Raw genomic sequence first — 19826 nt, forward strand, 5'->3', positions numbered from 1 at the left:
TTTAGAAGAGGAGAAGACTCACAGAGGCATTTCAACCTTCCTTAGCCACCATCGTGTGATTCACCGGAACCAAGAAATCGAATTCAAAACATACCGTGTAAAATACAAACCTGAAATTCATCTCTAATGACTGAGTCATTCCATAATGATTTCTTACGTGATAGTTCTAATTTCAATTCTTAGACCCCTATATCCTAAAAGCATATACTCATTTTGATTAATTTTTTAAAAAAGCTTCTGTTCCCTAATCTCCCGAGTTCTAAACTTAAATCACGATTGAAAATAAAAATAAAAATAAAAACAAAAACAAATGGAGTTTTAATAAAACACTCTCGGTACTTTTCACTTTTAACAAAAAATCACGTTTATATCTTTCCCTAGTACTATTCACCATAAGTTTTTCATGAAAAATGAAGTTTTTTTTTTTTGAACTTTTTATTAGTTTTCTAAAACAAAAAGCAAAATAAAATAGAAAGAAGAGAGGATCGTTCAGTTTGGAAGCGTGAAAATCAAGCCTACTACAGTCAGTCACACTCGCCCCGTGGAAGAAGTATTACAATTAGCAATGGCACCAGCGTCCACAGCCCAAGAGAGCCGATCGAGGGACCTCGATAAACTCCTCCTCCGCCCCGGTAATCTCGTCGGAACCGCCTTCGAACCCGGCCCTGGAGTAAACCCTTTTCTTCCTTTTCCTTCTCTCTCAAACACTCTCCTTTTTCGATCGATCAAACGATTTTGTGGGTTCTTACAGTGATTTTGTTGCAGCTACGAGATGATCTCAAAGAGTACGCCAGAGTTTTGGTGGTTGGGGCTGGTGGGTTGGGCTGTGAGCTGCTCAAGGACTTGGCTTTGTCTGGTTTCCGGGAGCTCGAAGTCATAGACATGGATCGCATCGAGGTTTCCAATCTCAATCGCCAGTTCCTCTTCAGGTTATTTGAATTTTTTTTTTGGGTGCCTTTTGCTTTAATTTGTAAATTTGGTGCCTTTTGCTTTAATTTGTAATGGGTGAATTGGAAAATTTGTTGATTTTACTTGTTTATTGCCCACTTTACAGTCTTTCATTAGCTAGAGTATTGAAGATTTGTATAATCTATCAATATTTTAGTTCTCTAACTGATCTTAATGACCCAACATTTTAATCTTAACAGTAAAATTATCCCTGAACCATTGATGTTTGTGTGTGTTATTAAATGTCTAATCTCTCAATATTAGCATTCTATCTGCTTCAGAACCGTCTATTTTGATAATCTCTGTCGTATACTAATGAATACTGTAATTTCTTTTTTTCTTTCTTTTTTTTTTTCTTATCTGCCTTATCGATGTAAAAAACAAGGGAAGAAAAAGAGTTGCACTTCAATTTCTTGTTAGAGTGCTTTCCTCATGAAATTTTTGTCGTAGACTTGAAGATGTAGGTAAGCCAAAGGCTGAGGTGGCTGCGAAACGTGTCATGGAGAGAGTTAGTGGTGTAAATATCGTTCCACATTTTTGCCGGATTGAGGACAAGGAGCTTGAATTTTATAGTGATTTCAGTATCATCGCCCTCGGTCTTGATTCCATTGAGGCTCGGAGCTACATCAATTCTGTTGCTTGTAGTTTTCTTGGTCAGTATGTTCAACCTATCCATGTTGCTCATATTTTGTCTCTGTATTACATATTAAAAGTTCTATATGGGTTCAGGTGTTTCTATAATTATATTTGCGCTTGTTTGTGTGATATTGATTATTGACCTTCCTTGTTGCTCTAATTATTGATAATTACAGTGTTTATTTTCCTTATGAGAACAGAAAGAATAAATTTAAATAAAATAGTCCCAGAAAAGCCTGCAGACAATAGATTTTGGTCATTAAACATGCTTGCTAAAATTGGTCCAGTTTTGCAAATTTAAGGTGTAGATTTTAGGGTGTCGAAATTGACACACACAGTCCACTTATGATATGTCTTGGAACTCTAAGGTGTCAAAATTGGTCCAGATTTTGGTTTGAACTTTTGTTTCTAATATCAGATCCTTTGTTGCTTTGGTGACCTTGCCTTGAAGCTCTTATGTATAACAGCATTTTTGGGACTTTTTTTTGAAAAAAATTCTTCTTGTCCTTGCCTTATCACATGCTACCCTTTGTACATCGTTCTTGAAATGAATTGCTTTTTCTTTACTATACTTGAGCTAACGTGGCCCTTCACATTTTATTTGTTATTCTTTTGGAAGAGTATAATTCTGATGATACCCCACAAGAAGAAACCATCAAGCCTATGGTAGATGGAGGGACTGAAGGTTTTCAAGGACATGCTAGGGTCATTGTTCCAGGGGTCACTCCATGCTTTGAGTGCACCATCTGGCTTTTCCCCCCTCAAGTGAAGTTCCCTCTATGCACCCTTGCAGAAACCCCTAGAACTGCTGCTCACTGTATTGAATATGCTCACTTGATCAAATGGGATGAGGTGACACATTCCACACGATTTCACTATTCTTTCCCCTTTACGTTTCATTACACTTTATAACTGTTCCATGAGTTAAAATTGATGGTATACAACTAAAAATGCATTCTACAAATAGTTACATAGCGGAAAGTCTTTTGATCCAGATGATCCAGAGCATATGAAGTGGGTCTATGACGAGGTCAGTGAAGTACAATTATGTAGTGATTTACATTTTGTTTATATTGATGTTCATTTTAACTTAGATTTGTTGCTCAATATCCAATAGGCTACCAAGAGAGCTGAGCTTTTCGGTATTCCAGGAGTTACATATTCTTTTACTCAGGTTCATATGTACTTAAAGATTTCTGTTTCTCCTAAGATTATTTTCTTTTTAAGATTCTGTGCCACTGAGCTGCATAGTTTGGATTGGGTGTTAATTTATATGGGTGAAGAGAGATATTACGATTTGCCTCCCTTCTCTAATAAGCAGATTATGTTGTTTACAGGGTGTTGTGAAGAACATCATACCAGCTATTGCTTCTACAAATGCAATTATATCAGCGGCATGTGCACTAGAGACATTGAAGATTGCATCTGGATGCAGCAAAACACTATCAAACTATTTGACGTGCGTTCTATTTCTCTTCGATACCACTCAACTTAAACATCTTGTCCTAGATGTCATAACCAGTATGGTTGCAAATCTATGTATACGATTAGTGAATGACCACTCACAAAATAGTTTAGGATTAGTGAATCCCCACCTCCCCCCCCCCCCCTCCTCCTCTCTCCCCTTAATTGCTTTGACTCCAAGTTTGCATTTCATTATGCTTGATCTCCGAAAAGTTAGATTGCAATGCTAAGGTTGTGAAAAGTGCCAATATTTCTTACATTGGCAAATTAGCTCGCTTTGGATGCTAGGTCATTGTTGAACATCATCATCATCAAAATTAAAGCAAATGGCTGCACATGTTTCATCTAATCAAACTTGTTAACAAAAGGTTTTATTTCAATATGTACTGAGTGTTCAGAGTCTTTGTAGGTATAATGGTGCACAAGGTCTCCACACAAAAGTGACTGAATTTGTCAGGGACAAAGACTGTCTTGTATGCGGACCGGGTGTTCTTGTTCAACTGGACACCTCAATTACTTTGCAAAAGGTTATTTTCTATATCCTTTGATTTGCTAGAATTTGGTTTCTATGAACGTATCTTTGGAGAAAATTTAGTTTCAGCAACATTCATGTTTAAGTTTCTAAGTCCGGCATTTTAGTCTTTGTGGTTAGTGTTCCTATAACTGGATTCTAGTAGTCGTTTGATGAAAGCTATTGTATGTTTAGGAGGCAAATGCTATACTATCTTTTAGTTATGATCCTTTTGATCTTATGGTTAAAACCTTCTGCATAGTGATATTTATACTCCTTGGTGTTGCTTTTGATGTCAACTCTACTTGTTTTGTGTTATATTTTAAAAGGTTCGTTTAACTTAAGAAATGAAAAGTGATTCTAGTTTCTAAGTGAACAAAGTCGGTACCGCACCAAGGTGTTATGTTGTGACCACCAACGATGCCTAAATCTCAAGTTCTCAATTAAGAAAGTTGTTAAGACTTCTCTTCCTTGTCATTTCTCCTTTGTCAAAAGTGAAACGCTCAAGTTAGTTTTTCTGATAATTTGATTCTGATTTGTAAGTATCAGTGATATGTCCTATTATTTTGCGCGGCTGCGCCTGTCCTAATTCAACTTTTATGGCAACAGTTCATTGATCTACTTGAAGAACACCCGAAATTGCTATTATCGAAAGCAAGCATCACACACAGAGGGAAGAATCTGTACATGCAGGCTCCACCTATACTGGAAGAGATGACCAGATCAAATCTAAGCGTACCACTTTTTGAGCTAATGGGTGAAGTTCCGAAGGATGTTGTCCACGCGACCGGTACAACCACAAAGAATGACAAAAAAACTTCGTGTCTGAGAAAGTTGCATGTTATTTTCAAAGGAGTGGATGGGATCACAGATATGGATCCAGCAGGAGAGTCATGATTTTTTCACTGGATCTGATCAAAGGCCACAGGAGTTGCAAAGCTTTTGAAGATTCTCTCCCTGAAACGATTGAAGCAAGAGACGGAATTGGTGAGGCAAGCTTGAATACCATTCTAAGTTGTAAATCTTTTCTTCGAATATTATCTTGAAAGATGATTGATCGTTTACTATCCACCATGAAAGCAATGAGATTTTACAGTTTCAAGTTGCCCTCATCAATTGTTTGGATGAGAATGTGTCTGGGTGAAAAAGATTGACCGTATGTGATCAAATCCTGTTATGGGCCTTATGACCCATGGATTCATGTCTTACCGTTACCTGGTAATTTATTTAGTCCAATGCTACAAGATACCATCTGTTTACCTGTTATTCTAATGATTGAACTAGTGTGTTTCAAATTGCTTCCTTAAGATTGCTTATAAACGCCTTTGCTAAAAGTGCTTTTATTATAAACATGTTGAATATATTATTAAAAATCCAAGTGTAACATGAATAGTCACGTTTGATGTATTCTTCGTAAAATCCTTTTAAGAGTTAGATTCACTTTTAAGTCTTTCTGTTAAACATAGTTATTAGAAGCGTAGTCGGTAGACCTTGATTAAGTTTTCCAAAACATGCCATGGTAGAAGATACCAATGTAATTTTCTAAAATATGAGGGGGGTCATTGCAATTTTATTTAACTTGAAGACAAGTTTGAAGATTCTTTATGATTCACAGACAAGGAGATCCAAACATCAAAACTTGATTACCACAGAAAACTTCATAGTACCAAGTCTTGTTGGGCATGCGCACCTGTCAAGCTATCCACAACCGAAATAAGATCACGGGAGCTTGAGGATGAGGCTGTCATTCCAAGTCAAATGGTTCAAAATCCCTAATTAATTCGAGGCCTATGAGTCTATGACCAGCTTCAAGCTTGGATGATCCCACATCCAACCCAACATTCCACTCCATGAACAGAAAATGATGAAATTTCAAATTAGTAATCCTCATTTAACTAATATAATAATCAAATGCCGTGTGAAACAAATTACAAAGACTAAACACCGTCGTATTATTGAAAAATCTACTGTGTCATTAAGTTGTATCCCCTGTCACTTCTACAACGCTTATTAATGTCATAACTAATTTCAAGATTCATTCCTCAATGATGTACTCCCTTGTGATTGCAAAAGTCATTAAGGCAATAATTAGCTTCAATGTTCATTCCTAGTTCCCACATGCAACCCAACATTTCATTCCAATAAAACGAAGAAAATTCAAACTTCATTTTTTGATTCATCAATAATTAAGTACCATATGAAACAAAGATTAAACTATCATTTTTTTTCAGTTGAGAAAATTTAATATGTCATCTGGATATATATTTTATGTCTACAACATTCATCAGGTGTCATAGATTATGTGATGATTGCTATAGAGTATAGACATAAAGAGATATACTTCATGTCATAAAACTAGTATATTTGGTCGTACTGATCACGTGATTAGTGTTGTAAACATAATGAGATATATCACGACGTCTACGGTGAGGTTTCTTCATTTTAGGGGTCATGATATTCCATGCAACCCTAATGCTCAACCAACGCTAGCCATGAAACCGTGTGGAAAAGGGACGTGGACCAAGCAACACCATATATACAATTCAACATTTTGCTTTCCAAAGAAGAGTAAAGTAGAACATGAAACAAGTGGAAAGAAAAAGAGAATAATAATGCATCTTACCCGTTAATGCTCTTGCAATTGACTGACCGATACAGAGGGAGGCAGATGAATGAAGAAGTGGGAAAAATCAAGCACACACAAAAGATCAATTTATCTGGCAACAAGTCTATTTCTCTAGTCATGCATGCTGGCTCACATGTTGCTTAACCCTAGTGAACCAGTTGGTGCTATTTGCACCCTTGGTTGATTGATTTTCATGCATACACATCACACTCCTTCTATTTCCAAAAACTAACACATCATTCTTGTTTTGATTTTTTACTTCCTTTTATGGCTTATACAAGATATGCATATGAGGCCTAATTGAATATGGATCGACAATATGTTTACTTTTCAAGGGTATTACTACATTTATGTGTTTTTGAACTTATGAATTGTATTCAATTAGTGTCAAAACACAATTAAGAACAAGTGATGCTTTCGTTAGCCGCGGATACTTCCATAGGTTGGGCACTAATTCTTTACATAGTAAAACTCTTCCGCATAGTGAAGCTATATATAAGCAACACAAGTGGATTAGTAACAAAAACATATTGCTAAACCATAGTGAACCTTGCACCCTTGGTGATTGATTTTCATGGATACAAAACTCTCCCTTTTAATTTTGAAAAACATCCCATCATAAATAAGGGCACTAACGCGTTACTAATATAACATTAAGGCTCTTACATTGCAGAAATTTTTCAATGTGCTTAGAACACGAAGTGATACACCACGTGTCATTATACAAGTGGTGAGATACTTGTGTTAATGAATTAACAACTTAAAAAGTAAAACTTCATTCCACTTATATAATGACATGTTGCATACCATCCATATTCCGCACACAATGAAAAATTTATCCTCTAAGTCGAGCGAAGCTAGCAAGCAGTACGAGTGGATAGTAATACTATATGACAATTTATACATCCTTGAAATAATACTATAAATGTACAATGTTTGTTTTTATGTGGACTATATATGAATGTCGAACCAAAAACTAGGTATTTATAGGGAAATGGATATGAGGGGCAGAAAAGTCATTTACAACCAAGTGTGTGGGTTTTGCTACAGATTTTAAGTCGATCTTGGATTGGCACGTGTCTGGGTGTGGGTTGTTGCCGGCTGTTCCTCATCTCTTTTGGGGCAACTGGATAATATGATGACATACAACATGATTCTTGTGGGGCAGTGGGACTTCAAATACAGATAGGCCAACTGCCTACCCTTCCACATGGCTGAACAAAACCATGTGTGTGTAGAGATGCAGAGTGGGACTTCACATAAACCCACCCATCCCCTTCCCCTCTGCCCTTTGCTTTTCCCCTATATATAATCCCTACTTATTTCCTTTAGATTTTATTAAGAGAGTTTCAGGTTCGGAGACAACACTCAGGCTTGCTTAACACACAAATAATAACCCAACTTCTTGATTAATTAAGCTGCATATATGGAAGTTGCCATGGAGAAACTAGAAGACGACTTGTTCTTTGCAGACTTAACTAAGCAAATCTCTCTTCTAATCATGGATGATGAGGAGGATCCTATCGCAACTTCCCCTTCAGTTTCTCTTCAGGTATACACTTCATTTGCAGTGATTGTAATTGTTTATCTTCTTCTTCGTGGATACGCTAGCAACATGTGGACGTAGCTCGTATTAATGTGAAGTGATTTCCGCAACTCTTGTCTTCCTCTGCACACTCTTGTGACATTTGAAATGAATAAATCCAGCGTTGTGTAGAAGGAGAAAAAGAGTGTGTGGAAGTCAGTAAACCATGTTAGATTTTAGTGTGTTGTTTTGTAAGTTTACTTTTGTGTTCTCGATCCGTGTATGATTACATCGTGTTGTACTTGTTCTATCTAGGAGATGAAGGGACTGATTTCCTAACATGTTTTTAATTGTGCTTACAGGCTTTCTCTTGTGCAATCCACCCACCTGCACATCCTGCCCTTCTGTATGAGCAATCCTGCAAGAGAGAAACCAAAGGAACTGGAGTTTTCATCCCACAATCAATACGTCCAAGAAGAAAGCACAGGCAGGGAAGGTTTGCCTCATGCAACTCAAAATCCCACAGATCGTCACAAGCTGATCACAACAAGACGATGGTTTCCCAAGCATCTTCCGACTGCGCTTTTAGACCGAAAAATGGATGAGATATAGAACCCTAATTATCAAGAAGTATTGTACAATGCAATAAATTTCTGCTGATGAGTCCCTTTGCCAAACATGGCAAGGCAAGGATTTTATGATACTAATATTGTTATTGTTATGGTGATGATGTTTATGTGTATGGGAAGGCAAGGAAAAGCTATTTACTTTTGTTCCTTACTCTGCCAAGGGGAGCTTACCAAAGGGTAGATTGTACCCTTTGAATTGTAAACGTGTATGGGGGATTGTTAGGTTGGATATAGGATGAGCTTTCTCTAATTCATTAAATTCTATTCGTTAATTGTTTTATTTTGATTTTAATTTGATTATTTGTCCAAAATGTTGTATGACATTAGCTTAATTTGATTTAACTCAAGATATATGAGTTACGTCAGTTAGTTGTGGTAGTTTGTCCAACTATTTGCATCTAAGTTCGAAATTTCTCCTGTAATTTAGAGTAGTTTAGAATAAGAAAATGATTTCTACATACCTTGTTCTCCATCTTCAAACTTGGGTGCATTGAAATTAGTTTCGTTAAAATATTGACTTGCCAAAAAAGAAAGTTCAATTGAAGGCAACATAAGTGCATGGTAGATCTAATGAGAGTTACATTTGTAGTAAAACAAGTACTCCTAACAGGTTACCTTAGTTGGTAAGCATAAATCCAATTGAGAAAACAAAGACTTTGGGAGAAAGATTGAGGTGCAACTTTCAGACAACGAAGCTTTGTAGCTTGCTGGATCTGCAAATTGGAAGAAGATATCTTGGATTTGTTTTTATGCTAGGAATTATCGAAAGGTAAAAACAGATGAGGTGGAAGTGACAAGCATATGAGCAATTTGGTTGGTTGCAAATCAACCTAAAAGGAAAAGCTATTCATTTGACTATAAATATATGTTCTTGTTTAAATTATTGGAATCTATTAGGGCCGTTGGCAAAGGATACTGCATCATTGCAGGCATCAACTTTCAAATTTCTCTTTAATCTTGACATAATTGACCACTTCTATTCCTTCTCTGAACTTTGCGTGATGTTTTGTGATTGATATTTATAAAGTCGTTAGAGTTGTATGATTGAAGCTTAGTCACCAAACCCTACTATCATCATTCACTAAACTTTTTCTTTTGTTATCAAGTTAAGGAAAATCAATTAGCAACAAATTAATATGGTTCTTGGCCAGACTTTCATGGCAGAATAACGACGAATATGTGGTGCAAGAGGCTCCAATTCTCAACGTGGAATTTACACTTTCGACGTGGAACATAAAACTAGTTCTACAACTACTGTCAATTCATTTCTCGCTTTGAACATGCTCTTTGATTAATCTTCCCTCAGCATGTCACGTTTCGATGGTACAACTACATGCATGCATTTCTTTCAGAAGGCATTCCTTTCATTTTCGATGTCATGTTTGAGTTCTCTCTTTAAACGCTTCATATATTTTCCCTTTCTTTTGGGCAACCTGTTTCATTGCTTTTTCTTATGTAGTTTTCAACTTTTGTGTCCCTTCCATACTGGCAGCCCATCAGGCCACATGACCTCTCACTTTTGATACGTGCCCTGTCGGCTTAGGTGAACTGAGAGTTGAGAGGGTGAATCATAAATCAGGAAACTGAGAAATATTACATGAGCTTATAAGGAGTTGAATGACTTTTCGTTTTATAATAAAATGTCAATTTCTTTTATGGTATTAGCCAATTAAAACATATTTTCTACATGTTGATTTCATCATCTTATTATCAATGTACTGTAATCTGTGGTGGAACTTCAATTTTCTTAAAAAGAGAGTGACAAATTAAGTTGAAACAAATAAAAATATTATTTGTCAGGGAATATTTGCGTTGATTTTTGCTTTGAGATCTAGCTAGCTCTCACTTTTATTTTTCCTTTTTCTCTTTTGTTGGATGAGAGCTGAGAGAAGTGAGATCAGAGATCTAGGTGCAGCACTTGCCCATCTGTTAACCAGTGGAAGTCACAAACTTTCAAAAACAATCGGTGAATTATTTAACGAAAGAGAATGAATCTGTGGTGCCCCACTTACAGTTTATGTCCATCCATATCTTAAAAATTGAATTCAAAGCTCAACATCTGCTTTTAAAACACAAGACCAAGTCATGAGATGAAATGATTCTGTGAGTTTTTCGGGTCTCTAGAACAGTAGACTGTCGTGGCAAAGTCATATGCTAATTTCATTTTTAGAGGGAAAGAAAAATGAAAAAAAAAATCCTAGTGAATAAGGTGTTGGATTTTATATATGCGTCTCCAAATTTGAAACTCATCCCTCCCTTATATTAATGTATTAATTTTGAACTCTCCTTTATCTCCTCAATAATAGTAATTTAAAAATAAAAAAAAAATTCACGAGTCACAACTTATGATAGGTAACAATATGAAAGTTCTTAGCTATTTTCCGTAATATATGTATTTACTTTTCAATTTTCGTGTTAGTCACAAGAAATAAAATCTGAAAGTTGATTGCAGTTTCTTGCTTCAACATATCTTGATTAATCAACACTTACGTAATAATCCAATTATCAATAAACACGTCATATAGTTTACAAAATATGATTTAAATAGATTCTCTCTAGCATTACTAATTCAATAATATGTGAGGTGCTAATAAAAACCTTCCGTTAATGCTTTTTATACAGCAATATTCTACTCTAAATCTTTAAACGACGCATAAACTTGAATGAGGATTACCGTTACTATCTAGAAGTGCTGACATCAAACTCATCGCATATAATCTTGTAAAAAAGTGTAGAGTGGGAGACTAATACGAGAAAATTCGGTCTTCAGCAGCCCAACTTTTAGCCAACTTTTATTCAACATTTGGTTTTACACTTGTGCTTATTTGGACGATGTAAAATGGTTTGATCTATTAAATTGGTTAGGCAGATCACAAATCAACTTACTTTTGGTTAAATCGCAATCGAATTTTTATGCAAGTGGGAGATTTTCAGCGGTCTACGACTACGAGCGGGTTGTGGTCCACCGATAAAGACCGACACCATATGCATTTGGACAAGTCAATAGGTCGGCCGATAGTCCTTTGCCTTCGACAGAGTAGATTGAAAATTTAACCTCCGGACCGACCTAACTGCTGAATGCAATTAATGGCAGAGCTAAGAATTTAAATACAGGTAAATTAATTTATTTTTCTTGTAATTTATAGTGAATCTAAGCATTGAGGGTATGCTAGGTTTTTGTTTTGTGCAATATTAACATAACATGCTTAATTTAACGATTCATTTTTCTTAATTGATCTCATTTTTACACTACTTAGTACTATGATTTAGTGATATTCTTCTTCACTTATAAGTGACATCATATTATTGCTAGCTCGTTATGAGGCTTAGCTCACTTCTCTACCCTTTTAGTGTAGATAATATCATTTGTTAAAAAAAATAAAAAAATTGGTCTCCTTTTTTTAAAGAAAAAGAGAAGAAAAATATTCTTGGCATACATTGGAAGTGACTTGCGATGTATTCAAAAATTTTATTCTTATTTTTTAACCTTACTAAATAATCATTTTATATTAAGATATGTAAGTAATTTAATAATAAATTTACTGTGGGGTCTATTTAATAAAATGTAGGGGCTAATAAAAAAACCTAAAAATTGGAGTAAAAAGTACATAATTAAGGTCTCATATGATTCTGCTCCACTGATTTTCTCTTATGTGTTACAAAATTGGAGTAAAAAGTACATAATTGTTATGATTGTTGGTGTATGGTGTCTTTAATCTTTATCGCAACCCATTCGACAAAATCCATGCGCAGGAGAGAGATTTTTTTTTTTTTTTTTTTTTTTCTTCTGATTCTGATGAAGGGGGAGAATTTATTAATATCATTGGGCCTGACTGCACAACTTCAGACCCAAACTCTGGCCATATTTCAGTTCAGGTAGGCCAAGACCCGAAAAATGTATTTCCGGGCCGCGTCTGTCCGGCCCATATTATAGGCGGAGATCACAAAAAGTCAATGAACTGAATTACACAAGTGACAACACAACACTGGCACTCTCAAGTTACCAACGATTTCGAAGCTCCGTCGATGGCGGACCTCTCCTTCCTCGCCCTCCTCCTCCTCCTGCCGCCCGCCCTCCTCTTCCTCATTCTCTACGTTATAGTCCGGCCCCGCCCCGTCAAGATCCCAATCAAGAACCGCCACGTGTTCATCACCGGAGGCTCCAGCGGAATTGGTCTGGCCCTGGCCCACCAGGCCGCCACCGAGGGGGCCAGAGTCTCCATCCTCGCGCGCTCCATCGACAAGCTCGAGGAAGCAAAGAACTACATCCAGCTCTCCACCGGCATCGACGTGTCAATCTTCGCCGCCGACGTCCGCGACTACGGCGCCGTATCGAAGGCGGTGGAGGAGGCGGGTCCCGTCGACGTGTTGATCGTGAACCAGGGGGTTTTCGTCCCCGAGGAGCTCGAGAAGCAGGGATTGGATGAGGTGAAGTTCATGGTGGACGTGAATCTGATTGGGAGCTTCAACATGATCAAAGCCGCTCTCCCCGAAATGAAGAAGGGAGAAGACCGTGGGCCGCGCTCGATCGCGCTGATGTCATCCCAGGCCGGCCAAGTCGGAATCTACGGCTACACGGCCTACTCCGCCAGCAAGTTCGGGCTCCGTGGCTTGGCCGAGGCTCTGCAGCAAGAGGTGATTTCTCACGACATTCACGTTTCTCTCGTATTCCCGCCGGACACAGACACCCCTGGCTTCGCTGAAGGTAAAACTGTAAAAAAATTGCAAATGTTCGATGTGGAATTTGATTGTTTCGATTTTGATTCTTTTTTATACGAGCGATATTCTACTTTAAACTAATATGAGGGGGATTCGAACTTGGATGCATTGGAATGTTAAATGCGGGTAGGGAGATTCGAACATTGGTGCATTGGGGAGCGCATCCGCTCTAGCCAACGTGGCTACTCGTGATTTTGCTCTAATTTTAATATTCAATTGTTGTAGAGACCAAGAGGCGGCCGCCCCTGACTGGCATTATAGCGGAGTCGTCTGGGGCGATGAAAGCCGAAGATGTTGCGAAGAGGGCTTTGGATGGGATTAAGTCTGCTTCTTTTATTGTGCCTTGCAACTTTGAAGGGTTATTGTTGTCCATTGCCACTGCTGGGTTGTCTCCTCAGAGGTCCTTTGTTATGGCATTTTTCGAGGTGGTTGCAGCTGGTTTGGTTCGTCTCGTTGCTCTGTGTTTTCAGTGGAATTGGTATACTAGCATACAGAAGTGGCAAGCACAGAACAAGAGTGAGTATTGTTTCATATCACTGTTTAACTGATTATGTTTTAGTTTTCGGTTTGATCTTACTGCATAGAAATTGTATTTCCTAGACGTAGTTGCCAATTGTTTGTATATTTCCTGTTGTTATCCGAACTGCCTAGTTTAATGAATGGTGCTGCCGGGTTTAGAGATGTTTCCTGCATTTGAATTACTCATATTGTGTATCCAACTTTGCATTTCAAGACAATCTTAATAGGCTAGAGAGACTAATGTCATTTCCTTGTTTCATGTTTCTGATCCGAATCTGACAGTATAATGAGGACGAATAGATGCATCGATTAAAAAGAATGAATCATTCACTAAGGAAAATATGGTCCATGATCGGCGGATTGCAGGACCTAGCACCGGTGTAGCTGACCTTGAATGGTTGGGATAAGATTGTGCTGTTGTCATTGCTAGTTAGTAGGAGATCAAAGCGAAATTATACCTGTGTGCTGCTGCTGCTTGTTCATCTGTCGTAGAATGTTACATATTAATTCCGATTTTTGTAACCAATATACCCAAATGGCGGCATCTTAGATTCTTAAGAACCTCCTTTCCCTCTAATCTAAAGTAGCAGTCTGGGAGTTCGATTCTTTTCTTTTTTTTTCTGTGCTGACATCCTTGCATGTTTAGTTATGAGTGAAACTTCACCATTTCTTGTTTTTTCAACGATTTTAATTTCAGGGACCTGAGATTCGCGGTGCTTTGTATTGCACTTGGACTGCAGTTGTCTGTTGTGGGTTACTTTGGTTCTTCTAGTCTCTGACCTCGTCCAAGGTGGAGTTTACCTGTTGAATTAACGGCATTGCTACTTGAGGAAAACTTTTCGGTCACCAGTCTCCTTATTCCTAAATTGACACTGTTGGTTTTCCAGGCATTCAGTATCGTCTATATTCATTCCCGATTATGATAGATCCGTTTGTTAGGAAATTAAAGCAAGTCCTGAGATTTCTTTTGATACCCTTTGAATTTTGAAAAATCTTATGCATCGTATGCCAATGGCAGATCCAAGATTCTAGCATCAGGTGATCCTAAATAAGGTACTTTATGAAATATTTTTTTGAGTCGTATGAATTTATAGTGAATTAAAAGAAAATAACGGTGTCAAATATGTGGTTTAAAAAGCATTGATTGAGTTATACATCATTCTTCTATTAATTAAAATGTTATGTGACACAACCTGATTGAACAACAATTAAAAAAAATGAGGAGTTGGCCACGTGGGAAATGGAGAGAGCGTCTTTCTTCTTTGTTGGAACCAAGGTCCAAGAAAAACAAAGCCATGATGATCTTCTCTGTATTCCTCTTCGTCTGAAATTAAATCCTTCTTCTTGGTTCAAAATTTCTATTGCAAAACTTTTGCACAACCATTCTCTTCCACCACCTGTCCGGACCGTTGGTGGTCCTCAAAGGTCCTCATAGGTGCTTCTTTGGACTTCTAGGTTGTTTCGAGACCAACGGGGTCCATGAATAGATTAGCCCTTGCACATAGCAAACTATGATTTGTTTACAAGAATGAACGACTTTTTACATGTGAGGATCTAAATATTTTCTTGGTTAAAATACAAACTCAAAAAATAAATTATTTTAATCCAAACTTGAAAATGAATTATTCTAATTGAAAGGACATTTCGACCGAAAAAATACCCAATGATAGTGATTTTCTTGCACTCTTCCTCTCCTCCTTTGTTTTTTTATTTTTTTTATTTTTTTATTTTTGAACAAACAATATTATCTACACTAAGTTTTTAGCCTTGAGGGGGTGAAGATGGATCGCCTTGAGGGGGTAAAATTTTTAGCCTGGAAAATTTAGCTTTTAGCCCAGAAACAACTTTTCTGCTTCAACCGTTCTGGCCTAAAATTTTAGCCCGGGATTATTAAAGAATGAACTTAGGCTATTTTTTTCCTTAAATTAAATTTTTTTTAAATAAATATGTAGAATATCGTAAATTAATTTTATGAACATTTTTATCTAAAAATATTTAAATTCCGATAAATATTGAAAAATCACTAAATTTTCCACAAAGCAAGCCTTCAACTTTCAATTCACCAACCATTCCGCCACCATTGCAATTTTCTTGAAACTTTGCAATGATTTTATCCCACAAAACTTTCTTATTTTGATTTATGACAACTACATCATCTTCGCTAACAGAAACTCATGCCAAGCATAAAGCAACATCTTCCTCGCAGGTCCAATTACGACCTCTAATATGCTCTCTTGCCATGTTGAACAATTTGGAAATGGAAAGAAATTGTAGAAAGATAAATTGGAAGAATTGTAGAAGAAAATTGAGTTTTGTGTAGATGTTTGAACAAATACATAGGTATTTATAGAGTTTTTGGGTGAATTTTGAGTTAAATCATTTTTTTTTAATTATTTTAGCTGTTGGATTTTAGATTTTTTTTTTTACCATTAGATTTGATTATATTCGACCTCAGTCGTTGGATTCAATGTATTTTAAAATAACATATTCTAAAAAAATTAAATTTGAATCTGGACCGTTGGATCAACCAACGGTCCTTAGATCTCAGCCCTTGGTTTAAAAATAGAGTTGTTGGGGTTTTTTTGGGGTGGCCGACAGCTTATGACAGAGGGGCCCACCCCTGTCGAGCAATGTCTGCAAGCCCATCGATTATATTTGATCTCAGCCGTTGGATTCAATGTATTTTAAAATAACATATTCTAAAAAAATTAAATTTGAATCTGGACCGTTGGATCAACCAATGGTCCTTAGATCTCAACCCTTGGTTTAAAAATAGAGCCGTTGGGGTTTTTTCTGGGTGGGCGACAACCTATGACAGAGGGGCCCACCCTTGTCAGGCAATGTATGCAAGCCCATCGCATGGGCGCGTTGGAGAGTGACCGTGCCGAGAGTGGCCCAACTGCCCGTGAGTCCACTCGCATGGGGGGGTGAGGGTGGGAATTTGGCCCAGCTTTGGCATTCGGCTTTTAGCCCAAAGATTTAGCTTGGGTTGGAGTGGGTTTAGGGGGGAAAATTTGACATTTAGCCCATTGTTGGAGATAGTCTAAAGGGTGGGGGAGTGGGCTAATTCAGGCTAGAAATAATGTATTTCAAGTTTGCATTTAACGAAAATTGAATCTAAGATCTCTTATTTATCAATGAAGAAGAATATTTTTATACCGTAGTACTGAATGACTTCTCTCCTTTTTTATATAGGGTAAATTACATTTTACCCCCTCAAGTGCATTTAAAATATAATAATTTGTTTATAAAAAACAAAAAAACAAAAACCCATTTTCACCCCCCCCCCCCACCAAGACTCCCTCTCCTCAATTCTTTTCACCACCCCTCCCATCCAAAAACCCACCCCATCCCACCCCACCCCCACCTCCCCATAACCCCCAAACAACCCTCCCTCCCTTCTCTCTCCACAGCCGACGCCCCCGCAACCCCCCACCCCATCCAAAAACCCAAAAAAAAAAAATCGCAATCTTGAACCCAGATGAGCACGCAGAAGAATAGGATCAAACGACCTCTCGATTTCGTCGATCCTTGGCTACACTATGAAATCGAACTTCTCTGGCAATGGGTTGGCCTGTGCGTGCACCAAGCTCTCATCCAGATCGAGAAACTCTGTCATCTTCTCTGGAAGAGACAGCGGCGTAAGTGGTGGCTTGAACAATAGCTTATGGCAAACGGGGTTTCCTGATCCGGGTTCGCATTTTGGGCATTGGCCGTGGAGAGAAGGGAGGGAGGGAGGGAGGGTTGTTTGGGGGTTGCGGGGGAGGTGGGGGTGGGGTGGGTTTTTGTTTGTTTGTTTTTTTTTTTTTTTTAAAAAAAATAGGGTAAATTATTATATTTTAAATGCATAAAAAATTTATTATTTTTGCCACGTGGCACAAATTTGGCAGCCACGTCAGCATAAATATGGATTCCATATTTGCCACGTCATCACTTCGGATTTTCTAACGGATGTATGAAATTGAAATAAAATGATAAATAAATGTATGAAATTGAAATATTTTAAAAATATTATAAGAAATTGCAATAACTTAAAACCTGAAACGATAAAATGTAATTTACCTTTAGTTTCAACTTTAAGGTTTACAAACTCAAGGCAAAATAGACGGACAGAAATAAACCTAGGAGTGCAGAGGAGAAAATGGGAGGCTGAATAAAAATCACTACCCATTCCCAAGAACAAAATGGCGTCGGATTATGTTTCGGCCCATGAAAGATCCAGACGCGAGGCCCAAGTGAGTAAGACCGTACAGACCGTAAACTTGGGGCCATTCCATCCGCGTAGACGATTCCTTCCTCCAATTGTGGAACAACTTACCAACAAAGCGAAACGAATTCAGTGAGTCGACTCAACTGCTCAGCGCTCAGCAATGGCGTCCACACTTCTGAAGCGAACGAGCTTCTCCGCAATGAAATCAGTGGTTGGAGGCTTCCAAATCGGAGCTCAATCAAGAGCCTACGCGGCCGCTGCAGTCGGGACCGACCTAGTCTCCGCCGCAACCAATGTTTCCCTCCAGAAAGCTCGCACCTGGGACGAAGGCGTCTCCTCCAACTTCGCCACCACTCCTCTCAAAGACATTTTCAAGGTTTCATTTTTCATTTATGTGTTTAATTTTTCTGTTAACATTCTGGTTTCAGTAAAATTTCAAGATTTTGGAGGCTGAAAATTTTGTGAAATTTGTGTTTTCAGGGCAAGAAAGTCGTCATCTTTGGGCTCCCTGTAAGTTAATCTCCCTGTTTATATCATGGGCTTGATGTAATTTAATATGTTAGTGAGAAATGCCAAATTTAGGGTCAGTAAAACACTGAAAAATTGAGTAAATTATGAATCAAAAGCATTGAATTTATGAATTTTGTGAGTTCCTAGAAGAGGAATTTAAGTGGGTATTTTGTTTTCAATATGTCAGGGCGCCTTCACCGGCGTTTGCTCTGTGCAACACGTCCCTAGTTACAAGAACCAGATTGATAAGTTTAAGGCCAAAGGGGTTGATTCTGTGATTTGTGTAGCTGTGAATGATCCATATGTTATGAATGGCTGGGCAAGCAAACTCGAAGCCAAAGAAGCTGTAAGTGTTCCCTTTATTAAGTGCCTTCTTCTAATTTACGGAAAGAAGTAACTTTGTAGATTGCGCCGCTCTTAGTGACTTGAATTTGGTGCCAAAAGTAGATAGATGGATGTCTGGATCATCAGTTCTAAAACTACATTCTAAATTTTAGCTCGTTGAGCTAAGCGGCTATAGCCTATAAGAGTTCACAAGTCAGTCTCGAGGCTAACTACTTGGAGAACAATCGTGGTTTTTATGTTTGCGAATTCTTCTTTTCTAAATTGCTATGTTAGTCTCAACTCAAGTAGGTTCAGCTTGATAACTCCGTCTGCTTGTACATAATAAAAATCGCATTTGGCAATTCCTTCAAGGTTTAGCAACAGTGCTTTATTGTTTGAATGTAAATTATTGCCACTTCTTTTTTTACTTTTTGAAATTTGGCTAAATAGATTGAGTTCTATGGGGACTTCGATGGGAGCTTCCACAAAAGCTTGGAATTGGATAAGGATCTCAGTGGTGCTTTGCTTGGACATCGCTCTCAAAGGTATAATCATCATCGGTTGTATTTGTTTACATTTTTGTAATTGAGTGTTTTGGAGAAACAAAAGGGAATTTATTGAATAAAACCTAGATGGGTATCTGGATTTTGCATCGGACGCGGTTTTTTATCCATGGACTGTTCTTTAGTCCTTTTACCCCATCCTCCCTTTTTTCCCAATAATTCTAAGGGTCACCCTCCCTCGGTTTTATCCACAATCTATCTTTACTATAGCCATAAAAATTTCAGTTTTGAAGAAAGTTTTGCTCTCTTTATGCAGATGGTCAGCATATGTGGTCGACGGGAAGGTGAAAACTCTAAATGTGGAGGAAGTGCCATCAGACTTCAAGGTTTCTGGCGGGGACGTCATTTTGGGGCAGATCTAGTTTTTATAGTTCTTGTGACAATTTACACGGTGCTTGATCCATGATGAGACGTCATCCATAACTGACTTCTGTTGAGTTCTGTTGAGTTTTGTTTGTTAATAAGGTTATGAAGGCCGAGTTTTGGCATGAAGTTTTCGGATGTTATGGTTTTAGGAATGGGACATTTCCGGCCATTAGCATCTCTACCTTTGTTTCCTAGTTCATATTGGACCCGAGACCCCTACCATATGATGCAATCACATTCTCCAGTCCAATTGCTGTTTTTTTTTCATGCATTCCT

General features: G+C 37.8%; 4 protein-coding genes across 5 annotated transcripts; all 4 read left to right on the forward strand.

Moving 5' to 3' along the window:
• Positions 1-430: 430 nt before the first annotated feature.
• ECR1 (E1 C-terminal related 1) lies at positions 431-4854 on the forward strand. The gene is made up of 9 exons (XM_068470635.2): positions 431-670; positions 766-929; positions 1399-1601; positions 2204-2436; positions 2552-2614; positions 2702-2758; positions 2922-3043; positions 3458-3575; positions 4169-4854. Exons 1-9 carry the CDS (start codon positions 566-568, stop codon positions 4454-4456), a joined length of 1353 nt encoding a protein of 450 aa, XP_068326736.2. The 5' UTR covers positions 431-565; the 3' UTR covers positions 4457-4854.
• A 2500-nt stretch (positions 4855-7354) lies between these two features.
• Positions 7355-8619, forward strand: LOC137731790 (uncharacterized). The gene is made up of 2 exons (XM_068471009.2): positions 7355-7737; positions 8073-8619. Exons 1-2 carry the CDS (start codon positions 7612-7614, stop codon positions 8313-8315), a joined length of 369 nt encoding a protein of 122 aa, XP_068327110.2. The 5' UTR covers positions 7355-7611; the 3' UTR covers positions 8316-8619.
• A 3528-nt stretch (positions 8620-12147) lies between these two features.
• Positions 12148-14611, forward strand: TSC10B (NAD(P)-binding Rossmann-fold superfamily protein). 2 transcript variants are annotated; one of them, XM_068470933.2, is made up of 3 exons: positions 12148-13044; positions 13284-13574; positions 14275-14611. In XM_068470933.2, exons 1-3 carry the CDS (start codon positions 12366-12368, stop codon positions 14280-14282), a joined length of 978 nt encoding a protein of 325 aa, XP_068327034.2. In that variant the 5' UTR covers positions 12148-12365; the 3' UTR covers positions 14283-14611. The 2 variants fall into 2 exon arrangements, with proteins under 2 accessions (XP_068327034.2, XP_068327035.2); XM_068470934.2 differs by having other exon boundaries at positions 12293-13044; positions 13860-14611.
• A 3233-nt stretch (positions 14612-17844) lies between these two features.
• LOC137731194 (peroxiredoxin-2F, mitochondrial) lies at positions 17845-19817 on the forward strand. The gene is made up of 5 exons (XM_068470296.2): positions 17845-18163; positions 18268-18297; positions 18485-18643; positions 19072-19166; positions 19441-19817. The coding sequence occupies exons 1-5, from the start codon at positions 17948-17950 to the stop codon at positions 19544-19546; spliced, it is 606 nt and encodes a 201-aa protein (XP_068326397.2). The 5' UTR covers positions 17845-17947; the 3' UTR covers positions 19547-19817.
• The last annotated feature ends 9 nt before the right edge of the window (positions 19818-19826 follow it).

Source organism: Pyrus communis, chromosome 16 (assembly GCF_041283825.1).
Source record: "Pyrus communis isolate YQ-2024b chromosome 16, ASM4128382v1, whole genome shotgun sequence".
Lineage (NCBI taxonomy): Eukaryota > Viridiplantae > Streptophyta > Magnoliopsida > Rosales > Rosaceae > Pyrus > Pyrus communis.